The 13036-nt window shown below is 52.0% G+C and overlaps 1 protein-coding gene across 2 annotated transcripts in view; it reads left to right on the forward strand.

Annotated features, from left to right (window-relative positions):
• The window catches only part of RFX4 (regulatory factor X4), a 136376-nt gene extending 125506 nt beyond the window's left edge, over nucleotides 1-10870 (forward strand). Inside the window, exons 17-18 of one of the 2 annotated variants that reach the window (XM_036019522.1) lie at nucleotides 153-291; nucleotides 9307-10762. In XM_036019522.1, the coding sequence (XP_035875415.1) occupies nucleotides 153-291; nucleotides 9307-9579 (412 nt within the window). In that variant the 3' untranslated portion in view covers nucleotides 9580-10762. Of the gene's footprint in view, nucleotides 1-152; nucleotides 292-9306 lie in introns of both variants that reach the window. The other variant, XM_028532325.2, reaches the window with a different exon arrangement.
• The last annotated feature ends 2166 nt before the right edge of the window (nucleotides 10871-13036 follow it).

Below are 13036 nucleotides of genomic sequence, written 5' to 3' on the forward strand. Positions count from 1 at the left end.
GGAGATGGTAAGACTCAGGGGGGGAAAGGGAAAAAAATAACAGGAGAAAAAAAGGACAAAAAGCAAATGAGGTTGATTTTTTTTGAAGATGTCAAACTGATTTGTTCTCCCTGCTATTACTCATAATATTCAATGCGCTTAACGTGTTTCAGCTACACGGGAAGCTATAACTATGGGAGCTATGGCAACCAGCATCCTCCGCCGATGCAGAGCCAGTACCCGGCCCTTCCTCACGAGGCAGCGCTCTCTGGGCCGCTCCACTACGCCCCGTACCACAGGAGCTCTGCACAGGTGAGTTGATGGACCTGCTTGCTTGCCCAGGCCAGGTCTAGTCGATGCAACACAGTTACTAAGCACCTTCTGTATACTGCACATGCAGCCTGCGTGTCACCAGGGAGAGGATGGTCTTCTCCCCATTGTCACTTTGGCGCTTCATGGCTGCCCGCAATGGGTGTCAACCACATTCATGCTCCACTTCCCCGCACGTGGGTGCGAAACAGTTGTCTGCAGATCCGCCCTCTCTTTGACCTCTCTGGTCCCAGGATCCAATCGGCCGTGATGTCTGTTGCCCTTTTTCAGGCAGCCCCCGCAGACTGGGCCTTCGGTCCCCTTTCCCATCACTAGTCTCGTTGGTGCGGACCTTCCCCTGAGTCCTGCCAGGACTGTTGTCTCGGCATCATTCCACATGGCATCTCCGTCTCCCATGTGTGTCCTCCTCAGTCCAGCCCACACACCCACTCTTACCCGAAGAGTCCTCCTGAAGTGGACCTTTTATTGTCCTCAGGCCACGCATGTCCTTGGGCCCCTCACTGTCTAACGAACCGCACCGATCCTCTGTGGCCTGGGTGAATGGAAACGGTGGTTGCACCTGTGGTACCAGTGTTGGACACTCGAGCTGTCTTAGACACTGGGCGGTGCACTGGCCCCAGACACAGCTGGTCACAATTCCATTCAATTCTGCATCCGCAGTGTCTCTGCAACCCTACTGTCCTTGCCTCAGCTCAGGTCTTCATCTAACCTAAATGACGGCGGAAGCCTTCCCACGGGTCTGCACATCGCTGAACTTGTCTCACTTCCGTTCTCTCCCCTACACTGCAGCTAAAGGACGCTTGCTTTTGGGGAAAACCCAGCTGGTCATAATACTCTTTTTTGCATGTCATCGTTTTCAGAGTCAAGTTCAATTTCTTAGCGTGTCTCTCTAGACTCACTATCATCTGGCCTCTGCTTGTCTTTCTGGCCTACAAATGACAGCCCCCTCTCATTCCCAAATCTTTGCTTCAGCTACGCCAACCCACGTGTAGTCCGCCAGGTCTTCGCCGAGATAGATGGTTTCCTCTGGCTTGGATTCTCTCTCCCAGCCCCTTCTGTTTGCGGTTCAGGCCAAGCATCTCATGGTCTTTGTGGCGCTTCCTGACCCTGCCTCCTTCCTTCGTCCAGGACTTTGTGAGGCCCCACCCCTTGTCCCCGCAGAGCACCCTGGCTTTCCTCCACTGGTAACACTCCTCACCCTGCTACCATCGCTGACTTTCCTGACTCCCACGGGAGACCCCAGAGCTCATTGAAGGCCAAGTTAAGTCTAGCACCCCCAGGTCATAGGACAAGAACACCAGAAAGAACAGTGTGTCGTGTGCTGAGTACTTTACACCTCACCACGGCAACCCTTGCAGAAAAGAAAGGGAGAGTCACTTGCCCAAGGATTTGAACCCAGACAGTGGGGACTAGCTCTCCAGGCTTTTAAGCACCGCCCTCTGTTGCCCCTTGTACATGGGCATTGTCAGAGCACTTATGGAGCAGATGAGCAAACAGGAGGTGGGGTCAGCATGAGCAACAGTGTGGTGCGCCAAGGACGCCCACCTGGTTCTGCAGGTGTGGGAGCGGCGGGGGGTTTGTGAGCCTGGGAGTGGCAAGATGAGAGCTACCCTTAAGAAAGAGAGCCCTGGCAGCACCGGAAGCATGAACCAGAAAGGGCACTGGTAGAGGCAGGGAGCTCTGCTCCCCAGCGCCTGCAGGAGTCGAGAAGGGAGAGAGAGGGCAGGACGTGAGCTAGGGCAGAGGCCGCAATTACATCAGCTGTCAGCACACAGACTGGCCTCGGAGGGAGGGCACCGAGGAGAATGTATCCACGATACTCGGCACTTGGGGCAAACAGGGCTCTGTTTTGATTTCCATCTGCAGTACCGGGGGGAGCCCTAGCATAATCCCCAGACAAGCCAAGAAGTTAATTCCACTAAAGCACCCCCTGGGGCATTCATTATAGATCTCCAACTGCGTCACACAGAGATGCCACCTCCTTAGATACTGCTTCTCTTGGGAGAAGGGTCTGTGCTCCTCTCTGTGACCCGCCAAGTGACTTAGAGCTGCTGCTGCTATGGACTTGGTCACCCTTAACACAGCATCGACAGCTCATTCATTCATTCATTCATTCATTTACTCCTCAAACCACTGTCAGGCGCCTGCTGTGTAGCAGCCACTGCTGTAGCCCCTGAGAATACAGTGGAGAATGAGACAGCAATGTGCCTGCTGTGGGGGAGCTGACGCTCCAGGGAGAGACACGAGACTAAGGAGATGAAGCTAACACTCCAAGCCCCAGTGCCTGACATTATCTGCCCCCTTCCTTCACTTCCTCCTAACCTCCTCATGAAATTTCTGCAGCTGGTTATCTGGGGGTAATATTTTTAAAGCCATTGCTGTATAACAAAATCCAGGGTCTCCCCAAAGGCCACGTGGTCCCTGGTGATCTGCAGCATCTGCTGTAGAAACCACCGGAGTCTGCGATTGGAATGCCCCCATTTGAGAGTGGGCTTAATAGACAGAAGGGCCGAGAACCAAATGAAAGCCCAGGGAGGAGCCCTTTGAATCCAGACGACGTCTTCTTGTGAGGTGACAGGTCCCTGGCCAGCCTCTTCCCCACCGTGCCCTGTGGCCCTCAGACAAAGGCTCGGACAACCTCTGACCCCACCACACACACACACACGCACACTCACACTCTGTACTCCACAGTCTCCATTTAGAAAGCAGGGTGGGGAGAAGTTAATTTTATCACATCTCTACCAGGTTGATGAGTGAGGTCAGTGCTTCTGGAGAAGGCACTGTTTAAGACACAGAATCTTCTGTTTCTCATTAACATTTATGCGTCAAGCACCATGTTAGGCACTTTCAAGGATGCTTAGTTCTCAAAGCAAGGCATTTTCTACTAGTTTTTCAAGCTGAGGAAAAGGGCCTCAGAAGGTAACCGGCCCCTGGGTCAGGCATCCAGTAAGTGGCAGGCAGCCCCAAGTGCAAGAGCCCCCGCTCTCTGCCCCAAGCCCCCAGCACTGAACACTGCACCGGCGTGTGTTTTGGAAGGTGGGAGGGAAATCCAGGCGGTTACTGCAGCTATTCTCAGTGAGTTTCAAGTTTCCGGAGAGAAGACTCACACAGCCAGGATGACCTTCCTTCTTTCCTCTCCCGGTGCTCTGGCTTAAGGTGGAGCATCTAGGGGAAAATCCGGGGCAGGGGTAACTAGTGTTAGCTTTCCAGAGCAGGGGGCAAACTGTTCTAGTCCTGAGTACTGCCTATCACGCTTCATTATATCAGATTCACTGGCACAGCGGTCTGAGTTGAAGAAAAGTTGCAGTTGTGGAATATGGCTAGAAATGCCATTGGTCATCCGCTCAAACTAACTTGTTGGCTTGGCCAAAAAGTCCGTATGGTGTTTTTTTTCTGTAAAATAAAAGACACAGGTTTCATTTGCACCGATAACTTTATTGATTTGGATGTTTTGAGTGTGTTGGCTACCTCCCGCTATTGGCTTCTGTGGGTAGAGGCCAGGGGCGCTGCTGAACATCTTCCAATGCACAAGGCAGCCCCGTGGCAAAGAGGTATTTGGCCAAAATGTCAATAGCGCCAAGAAACCTCACAAACCACCTTTGACACGTTTGATCAGTCACAGCACCTTCTCCACATGCTGCCCACGTCTTTTTTTGTGTTTCAGTAGCATTTTTACCTTTCTTGAAATAATAAGGCATAATACACTGAAAATGTTGCCTACTCCATCTTTACTATTAAAATGCCTGCACAAAGATTCACCAATTTTGATGTTTTCTTTTAATGCACGCTGATATGACAGTTGTCACAATACAATCTAACAAAATTGCTTCAAATAAAGTTAAAGACAACTAAGCACTCCTAGAGCCACTAGAGCTACGCCTAGAGCTACGGAAAACAACGTAACGGATTTTTTGGCCAACCCAATACATAGCCGCCAGGTTTGCCTTACAGGACTGATGCAACACACCTGTGAGGTGCAAGCGTGGTATGCATCCCAGCCCTTCCACAGTCAGAGTAATCGGCAGTCATTTGTCTTCTGAGATAGAGTATATGGGTGCCTTTGCTTATACTGCTGATTGGCACAACACGTGCTTTCTTTCTGGGTGATACGAAGGTAAACCTCCAGCCCTGCTTGAATTCTTATAATTTCTGAATGAGCAAGTCCAGGTGAATGAGGCTTCACAGCGTACGGTTTACATTATTTCAGACAAACACGCTTGTTGCAATGCTGCTGCTGCCCCTGGTCACATCAGAGCAAGTGAACAAGGGATCTTGTCAGCTGCACCTTCCCAGGTTCCCCTTCTCATGCCTGACCCCAAAGAGAAAACAAGCCAGACCCAGTACACAGCTACCAAATAGGTCTCCGAGCCTCATTCAACACGTGTTCATGGAACGCGCACCCTTTCCGCAGCCGTGAGTGGAAGCTGGGAATGTAAACCTGAGCTCAAAAGCCATTTGATCAACCAGAAGCCGTGAGACTGGAAGTGTACATAGAGGGGACTGGGGCGCTGTTCCTCATTTCTCCTCTGGATGGCCAAGGCCCCGCCTTGCCTACCCGCCAGTCACTCAGCTCCCATAGCACCTCTGTCTCAACCCAGATCGGCTCGGGGCCAGTGGGTCCGCCGTCTCCGAGTTTGCTTAGGGGGCTCTGCTCTGGGATTGCATCCTGGGCCGAAGGGAAGAGAAATCAGTTAGCCCTAGTGGTGCAGGATCTCCGACGCCGGAGCCAGGCATCGTGGGTTCAAATCACTGCTCTGCCTCTGACTAGCGCAGTGCCGCCATGTCCTCGTGTGAAAACTGGGGATCATTGTGGGACCTGTTTCACAGGGGTGTTGTGAGGCGTGAGTTCACAGAGGTTAGAACAGGGGCCTGGTTCGTGGTGAGCTCTATTTGTGTGTATTATTGTTTTCCTTTGTAACACCACAGTTTTATTTTGTGGAATTATGAATTAACATCTGCCTCCCGAACCATACCAACTCTGTGAGGGCAGGGGCCAGGCCAGGTCCTTTTATTCTGGCCATTATATCCCCAGACCCCAGCACGGCCTTGCCCCTTAGTGGGTACTCAGCATATACCTGTCAATGCAATGAATGAATGAAATGAGTGGATGCTCTGGCACTTCCGTCATTCTAACTCTGGCACTAAGTTGCCGTGTGACCTCCGGCAGGTCATTTCCCCTCTGGTGACCTCAATTCCCTCGTCTAAAAATGAGGGCAGGTAGGACCAGATGGTCAGTCATGCAGGCTCTCCTTTCATTAATGGACCATGGTGTTATGATTCGAGGAAGACGATTCATCATAGCTAACACGTTCTGAAAACTCACTTCATGGGTGTTCTAAGTGTTTCACATGTAGGACCCCCCCGTTAATCCTGACCCTCAAAGCTCGAAGGTTCAGTGGGGGGAGCTGCACCCTCCTCCAGCAGGGCTCGGAGGAAGCCTGCGGGGGGGTGGGGGGGAGGGCCTCGGGCAGAACCTCAGTGCGGTGAGAGCCGCCTTTCATAGGAAAACAGTTTGTGCTCCGGACTAGGCCACCTTTCACCCCTTGCTGAAGCAGCAGCCCAGTTGGCAAGGGTCAGGGATAAAGGGCTCATTCTTCCCTCTCCGAGTGCAGGAAAGTCAGCCCTTGGTGTGGGGAGTCGTTTCTCAAAATAGAACGGCCTCACATGGTTGCGGGGAGGCCCAGAGTCAGTCACAGCTGGGATGGACCTCGGCCTCAGCCCTGGGCCCGAGCCTTCCACAACTTATGTACACACTCGCGTGCACACACGCACACGTGCCTGCAACCACACCTCCCTCACCTCTGTCACGGGGTAGGACCTGGTTGGAGACTCGGCTCCCTTTCAACATCAATAGCAATAGCGTGCAATCTGACCCAGAAAATAGGAGCTTCCTGTTATGGGCCCTCAACAAAAAGTGCCTTTATTCGGGGCAGAGCTCCGGGGACCCCAGGGTTTGTGCCCGGCGGGCCGAAGGATCCCGCGTGAAACCGGATGTGGAGTGTGAAAGGTGAGGCGGGCGCCGCAGGCCGGCCTGCTGCTCCCCGCAGGCTGAACAGAAGCCTCATTGGAGGCGAGGCAGCGGGCACTCGGGCCTGTCCGCTCTCAATGGGCTCTTCACCACGGGGAAAGCGAGTCACTGACTCATTTGCAATTAGCTGACCTAACGGGACAGAATTTTCCGTGCCGGCTTCTGTGGTAACAGAATTTTATTGTCACATTAGAGATATTTTGAGCCAGTCTCATTTCCAGGCAATTACTCTTTTGAGTCTGTGACCCAACCCCTGGGCACAGCTGCGTCCAGGGTCCTCGTTTAGGCACAAAAGCCATACTCTCTTGGGCTCTGAGGGTAGGAGGTTGCAACTCCGGACAGTGACGTTTCACCTACACCAGCCAAGCCAGGGAGGGCTGACGGAAGCAGCAAGTTGGGGCCTGGTCAGAATTGTAAGGACCCTGTGGCCCTGGGCGGGTGGCTTAGCTGGTTGGAGTGTCGTTCCCTATGCCAAAAGTCTGCGGGTTCGATTCCCAGTCAGGCCATGTATACCCAGGCTGCGGTCGATCCTCAGTCAGGGCGTGTGCAGGAGACAGCTGATCTTTCTCTCTCTCTCAAAAAGAAAATAAGAATAAGAATAATGAACCATGTCCTTAGGTGAGGATTAAAAAAAAAAAAGGCCTATGGTGGTAGGGGAGGAGGGAGCTGAAGGGAAAGGTGACAGAGAGGCTCCCCCTCCCGTGCGACCCCGAGGCGGACCAGGCGGACCGCAGTGGGGAAACGCGCCACGCCAGGGCTGGGTTTCCACGCCAGCTCTGCCACCAGCTTGCAGTGTGACTTTGGGAATATGGTGGCGAACATGAGAATGCCCAACCAGGAGCTTACGAAAGAGACGGTTTCCAAGAAGAAGGGTAGCATTCCGACCCGAGCAGCAGAGGGTGGAGCATGGAGCTTCTTGAGACGGGATGTCCAAGAATGCCTCCCTGAGGAGGTGGCATTTGAGCTAAGATCTGAAGAGTGATAAACAGGCCGGCCCGCAAGGGGCCTGGGGGTGGCAGGTAGGGTGGTAAAGCAGTATCCCGGGCGGAGGAAACGACAGGGCAAAATTCCCCGAGATGGAACCAACTTGGCGTGGCGCCGGGCCAGAGGGGGGCGCTGGGGAGAGCACCTCGAGGTGAGGTGAGGTGAGGTGCGTCCAGGGGCTAACTTGAGAGAGAATATCAAGAGGGGGAAGCCACTTTCTGAGAAAATTAAAAGACTGTTTTGTAATATTCCTCCACATCAGGTGTTTCATACCTGGGACCTTGCTTTCTTGAGCAGGGCCCAGTCTCACCGCGGCCCCTCTGGGATGCAGGGAGGGTCCCAGGCTGGCTAGCACTGGCTCAGGCCCGGGTCCAACGTGGCTGCCACGCCGGCAGCGTCCCGTGGCTTCGCCCAGCGGGTACCTGGGTGTGCTCAGTGTTTCTGATCTGATTGGGGATTATGCAAGCCTTGGTGTGCTGTCAGTAGTCACCCTGGCAACAGCCCTGGGTGCCTTCTCCCGTAAGTTCCCAGACACCACCTACACCCTCCTCCCTCTTTCCTACCTATTCTTTGACTGCAGAGTGGCTGCACTTTGCTACGCAGGGCACGCTGTCCTCAGTAGGACAGGCCCCCTCTACTAGGAGCTGGATCGGCCCTTCCCGACCCGTGAATCGCTGGTGTTCTTCCCATGGATCGGGTCGAACAGCCTCCCCCCGCTTCCCTCGGGCTCCCACTCAAAGGAGGCAGAACCGTTTCCTTTGGCTCCCTCGGCTGCGAGCAGCAGCCATTGTTGTCATAACCTCTTCTCCGGCTGTCTGGGCTTCAGCCTGTCTGTCTCCCTCACAGGAGGCAGCCTCCCACCTAATCCCTCGGGACTCCACTCTCCAACTGTCAGGGAAGACAGATGGGGAGCAGAAGAATTCGCACATTCACACACACTCTCTCTCTCCCCTACCCGCGGTCCTCACCATCCTCGGTGCCTGGCTCCTGTCCTTGGTGGGGTGGCCCTTAGCACAGCAAGGAAATCTTTGTGTGTGGACGGGCCAGCAAGCTCCGAGCTCCTCCCCTGTCTCCCCTCTCTCCCCTCTAATCATACTGAAGGTCTTATTTGCATAGCTGTCTTGGGAACTGAAAAAAAAAATGCAAAGAAGCCTTCACTTCTCTTATCTCTAATTCTTTCTAGAACTTCTTCCCCTCTTGGAGCTAGCAACACCTGCTTCCCTGACCTGCACAAAAGCACACCTCCCCTCCTCTCTCAGTGGGCTTATCTTGACTCCTTCCACATCCACAAGCCCCAAGCCCAGTAATTTGCCATTTCCTGCTTAAGTATCTTCCAAGACTCCTGTGAATATGAACCAAAACGATAGATGTTCCTCAAAGAATAGCATAACCTTTTGAAGTTGTTCACTTGCTTCTTCTTCAAAAGCCTGCTTTTAGGCTGCAGTTCATAATTGCATTCCACTGTAAATGCTATTTTTAATGACATCATTGTGTTTTAATTGGCAGTATTGTTCTCTTGGGTTGATGGAGTAGGACCTATCACATCACCATAACTAACGAGGAAACAACCATCCATCCATACCTACCTGGCATGTTCTCATGTTCTCGCCAGCTCTCTCTTTCTCCTTCTCTCTCTCTCATGCACACACTCTCTCCTGTGGCACTCCTGGATGCCCAGTAGAGCCATTCCTCCTTTGGGGTTCGACTTCCCAGGACATTCTGGATTAAGGCACAGAGTCCGTGTTACCAGCTGAGTGCACACCAGCCGGACTTGGGCTCAGAAGCCCCTGGTGTTTCTCCTGTTGGATAGATATTCCGTAGACCAGGTTCAGCCTCTCAGAAGTTCACTGACTTCCCTCCCATCGAGTTTCACTAATAGCCTCTTAAGAATTTCAACTTGAGACAAACCGTGAACGTGACTGATATTGCGTATGTGTAACTTCAAGCTAATTTTAACTTTGTGGAATTTCTTTCCCCTCAACAAGTACCCTTTTAATAGCCCCACTTCCCGGATGGAACCCTGTTTGATGAGCAGTACTCCCAGGCTGCATCCTACCCCCGTCACCCCCCGATGGCCAGAGGTACCCACAGCCAACACGTGCTACACAAGCCCGTCCGTGCACTCCACGAGGTATGGAAACTCTAGTGACATGTACACACCCCTGACCACGCGCAGGAATTCCGAGTATGAGCACATGCAACACTTTCCTGGCTTTGCGTACATCAACGGAGAGGCTTCCACAGGATGGGCTAAGTGACTGCTCTCATAGGAATCCGTATTTAATATTAATAAGTATTAATAATAATAATAATAAACCCATCTCCCCTCGAAGATCTTATCTCTATACATTGTAACGTGTGAACCATTCCTAGGCGTCCATTTTCCTCGTGAACGAGAGGCTGGGATTCAGTGTGGCATGAACAAACTTTAGTTCAGAAACAGGACTCACTCAGCGTCAGCGAGATGGGGGTCCCGCAGCCAAGCCAGACTTGACTTCCTACAGAGCACTATCCCGGGCAGGCCAGTCCGTGCCTTTTCCCTTTGTTCCATGACCTTGCTTTGTGTTGGCGACCGCCCCCTGTAAGTTACTTATTTTCCTGTTGACAAAAGCTCTTTAGTCTTTAAGGATGGATACTGGAGGCAGAATCGGGTTTGTGTTCTTGGACGGGCACATAATTGACCAAGAGCATGCACCTTGCATCTGTCACCTTCCTGTACCACGAACAGCCCTCGGCTGTGTTCTGCACGCCCCCTCTTCCTGGTGGCGCTTCGCGGGGCACCGGGGCTGAATGGAGGTGTCTGGAAACGCGAGGTTCCCCGTTACGCTCCTGTCCGTCACAGTGCCTGACCTGTTTTGGAATGTAAGCACTGTCTGGAGGGAAAAAAAGAGGCCTGTTCTGTATGCCTTAAGTTGGTTGAAGTTTGTAGGGGACCAGCTCTTCTACACACAAGTATTTGTCCTAAGTTTGCACAATGGCTAGTGTCAGCAGAAGGCAGGGGAGGGGTTCTTTCAAGTTCTGTGAGAATGTAGACATGCAGCATTGAGTACCACACTGTGCTGTGTTAACGTTGTGAAACTGGATGGACCAAGCTTCAAAGTGTGAAAACGACTTTCACAGTTCCTTCATAAGACTATAATAATTTCCGACACTTTGATAGAAAAAAAAAAATTTCAAAGCTGTGCCTTTGAGCCTATACTATACTGTGTATGTGTGGAAATAAAAATGTATTGTACTTTTGGAAAATTTTTTCTTAGGCATTTTTCTGTCAGATTTGTAGCAATTTGTGAGGTTTGTTAGAGCTTAACATAGGTTTTCTTTCTGTATTATAAAAAGCACCAAGCAATTATGGTGGACCTATTACCCTATGGGTAAGAAATAAATAGAGATATGACATCGGATGTTTTAGCAATTGTTCTGTAAATAAAATCTTTGATCACACCCACTCAGTGTGATAATCATGTCTACGGCTAAAATGGAAATAGTTTTATCTGTACAGTTGTGCAAGATATGAATGGTTTCACACTCAAATAAAAAGTATTGAAATGACCGGCTTCTTCATTTTGCGTCTGACGTGACCTCCGTCTGTGCCGGTAACACAGACACCGCTCCGGATGCTTAGGGTGTAAGGAGGCGAAACAGAGCCAAGTGGTGCTGTATGGTGGTGCTTTATCCAGGTCAGCATCATCTTGTCCTGAAACCAGCGGCAGGATTCGGACAGGCCCCACGTGCCGTCCTTGGCAGCGGGTCGGCACCTGCGGCCTGGCCGAGGGCCGCAGGGGAGACCAGCCCTGCACACGAGGACTGAAGTTTGCACGACGACTGATGCCCTCGAAGGGCAGAGCCCTTGCAGCTCTGAAGGGAATGTTGCTCTTCGACGCCAGCGTCACTGAGAGGTCCCCCGGCCCTCGGTTCAATATGCTTTAGTGATCACTGGGTGTAAAGACGTTTCAAGTGCAGTGCTTTAAATGCTAATAAACTCCTGGGACAGCACAAGGGATGGTGCTGAATACTTAATAAGCATCAGGGAATTCTTCTCCAGCACTGCATTTTGATTCAAGGGCTGAGGGTATAAAGGCAACATGTTCCAATGTTTTGCCCAAACTTGAAGAGTTTGGGAGCTATGAGAGAGAGTCAGAGCCAGAGAGTTCCAGAAATGGCAGTAGTGATATGTTAACGAAAAGGCACGAGAATTTGACAACTCAATTTGCTGCATTTTGAAAAGATTTATTTTTAAAACCAGGCTCTTACTTGCTGTTACATAACATACTTATACCTGAAAGTGATTTTAAGATGAAAATGATATATTTTACATAGCATCCCCTTCAAAATGGAGCTACACTGATCTGCCAGAAGAAAGCGGGTGCTGGGCTTCACGCTCTGAAGGTACATTATTTGGTCATTTGGCCATGGTCCATGAGTTGGCTTTCGACGAGGAAAGGAAGGGAGAGTGAAATTCCAGACTCAGCCACTGCACAGAGCAGACCCGAGGACAAGCAGGCGCCTCGTGCTGCAGCAGTCCAGAGCTAGCGCTCCAGAAATGAAAGGGTGGAGTACGTTTGACTTTTGCCTTACTAATCATAAAAAAAAATACAGCAATTGCCAAATTCCCTAGCCAGGTAGCAGCAGTACATACTAACACCCATATACAAGTAACAGGCAAAAGCCCCCTGAAGGCACAGATCTTGATGCAAAAACGGTCCCAATGAACAAGGGCCTGAATCCCAGGGTCTACAGTGCTCCCTCCGAGAACTTGGCAGGGGAGAGGACGTGTGCCCCCTCCTCCCAGCCCGGCCAGGAGCTGGGAGCCACTGGGCATTCTCTCCAGAGCGCAAGGGACCCACGTCTTGGGAGGTGAGCGTGCTGCCGATGCCCCCAAATGTTCTCCACCTTCAACTTCAGAGCCGAGAAGGATCTGATTAGGAAAACACAACAGCTGCTGTGAGCTCACTGCCTCAGACGCACCTTCTCTCCCTCTCCGATGGTTCCTACCCTGTCACCAGAATGGGAACGGGCAAGGTTGGCAGCTGGGAGTGGGGCCAGTCACTTGTCAGGGGAAGAACAGAAAAGTCTTGGCAATAAAGGGACACTCCCCTCTTTAGGACTCTTTCTGAAAAGGACTCTGCCAGCTTGAAGCTGGCTGGAGTCATGAACAGCAGCCAGGATGGCTCACCCACGTTGCAGGCCTGTGGCGTCCTAGGCATCCAGCCTGCTGTGTCCTTTGTCAGGCCTCTAGGATACCCCAGGTCTGAAAAGAAAGGGAATCTGCGGCCCCTCTGAGACAGCAACCCAGTCACTGACCAATCAAAACAGTGCCATTGGGTATGCCCAACCTAAGTGGGGAGAGGGGCTCAAGTCGTGGCAAGAGAACTGAAAGGAAGCCTTGGCTTCACCACCACGTGACCTTGGGAGGGTCACCTCCCCTGCTCTGGACCTCAAGCAGGCATGTTATATGACTATGACATCCCAATTATAGTTGGTGTGCTGATGGCCCTGGGCCGGCAGATCCGGGTGAGGAGGGTGGATGGCTTAAGGAAAACAAAGGACGGACTGGCAGCTGGGCAGTGATTCAGGAAGACAGCCACAAGAGGGAAGGCGACGGCTCCACCAGCTGGCGCCCCAGACAGCCTGAGTGAGGTTCGTGCCCATGAGCTCGGCCCATATACCCGCACCACCATCACCGGGGAACATTCCACCCGCTTCCTCGTGCCCAGC

This window comes from Phyllostomus discolor, chromosome 2 (assembly GCF_004126475.2).
Source record: "Phyllostomus discolor isolate MPI-MPIP mPhyDis1 chromosome 2, mPhyDis1.pri.v3, whole genome shotgun sequence".
NCBI lineage: Eukaryota > Metazoa > Chordata > Mammalia > Chiroptera > Phyllostomidae > Phyllostomus > Phyllostomus discolor.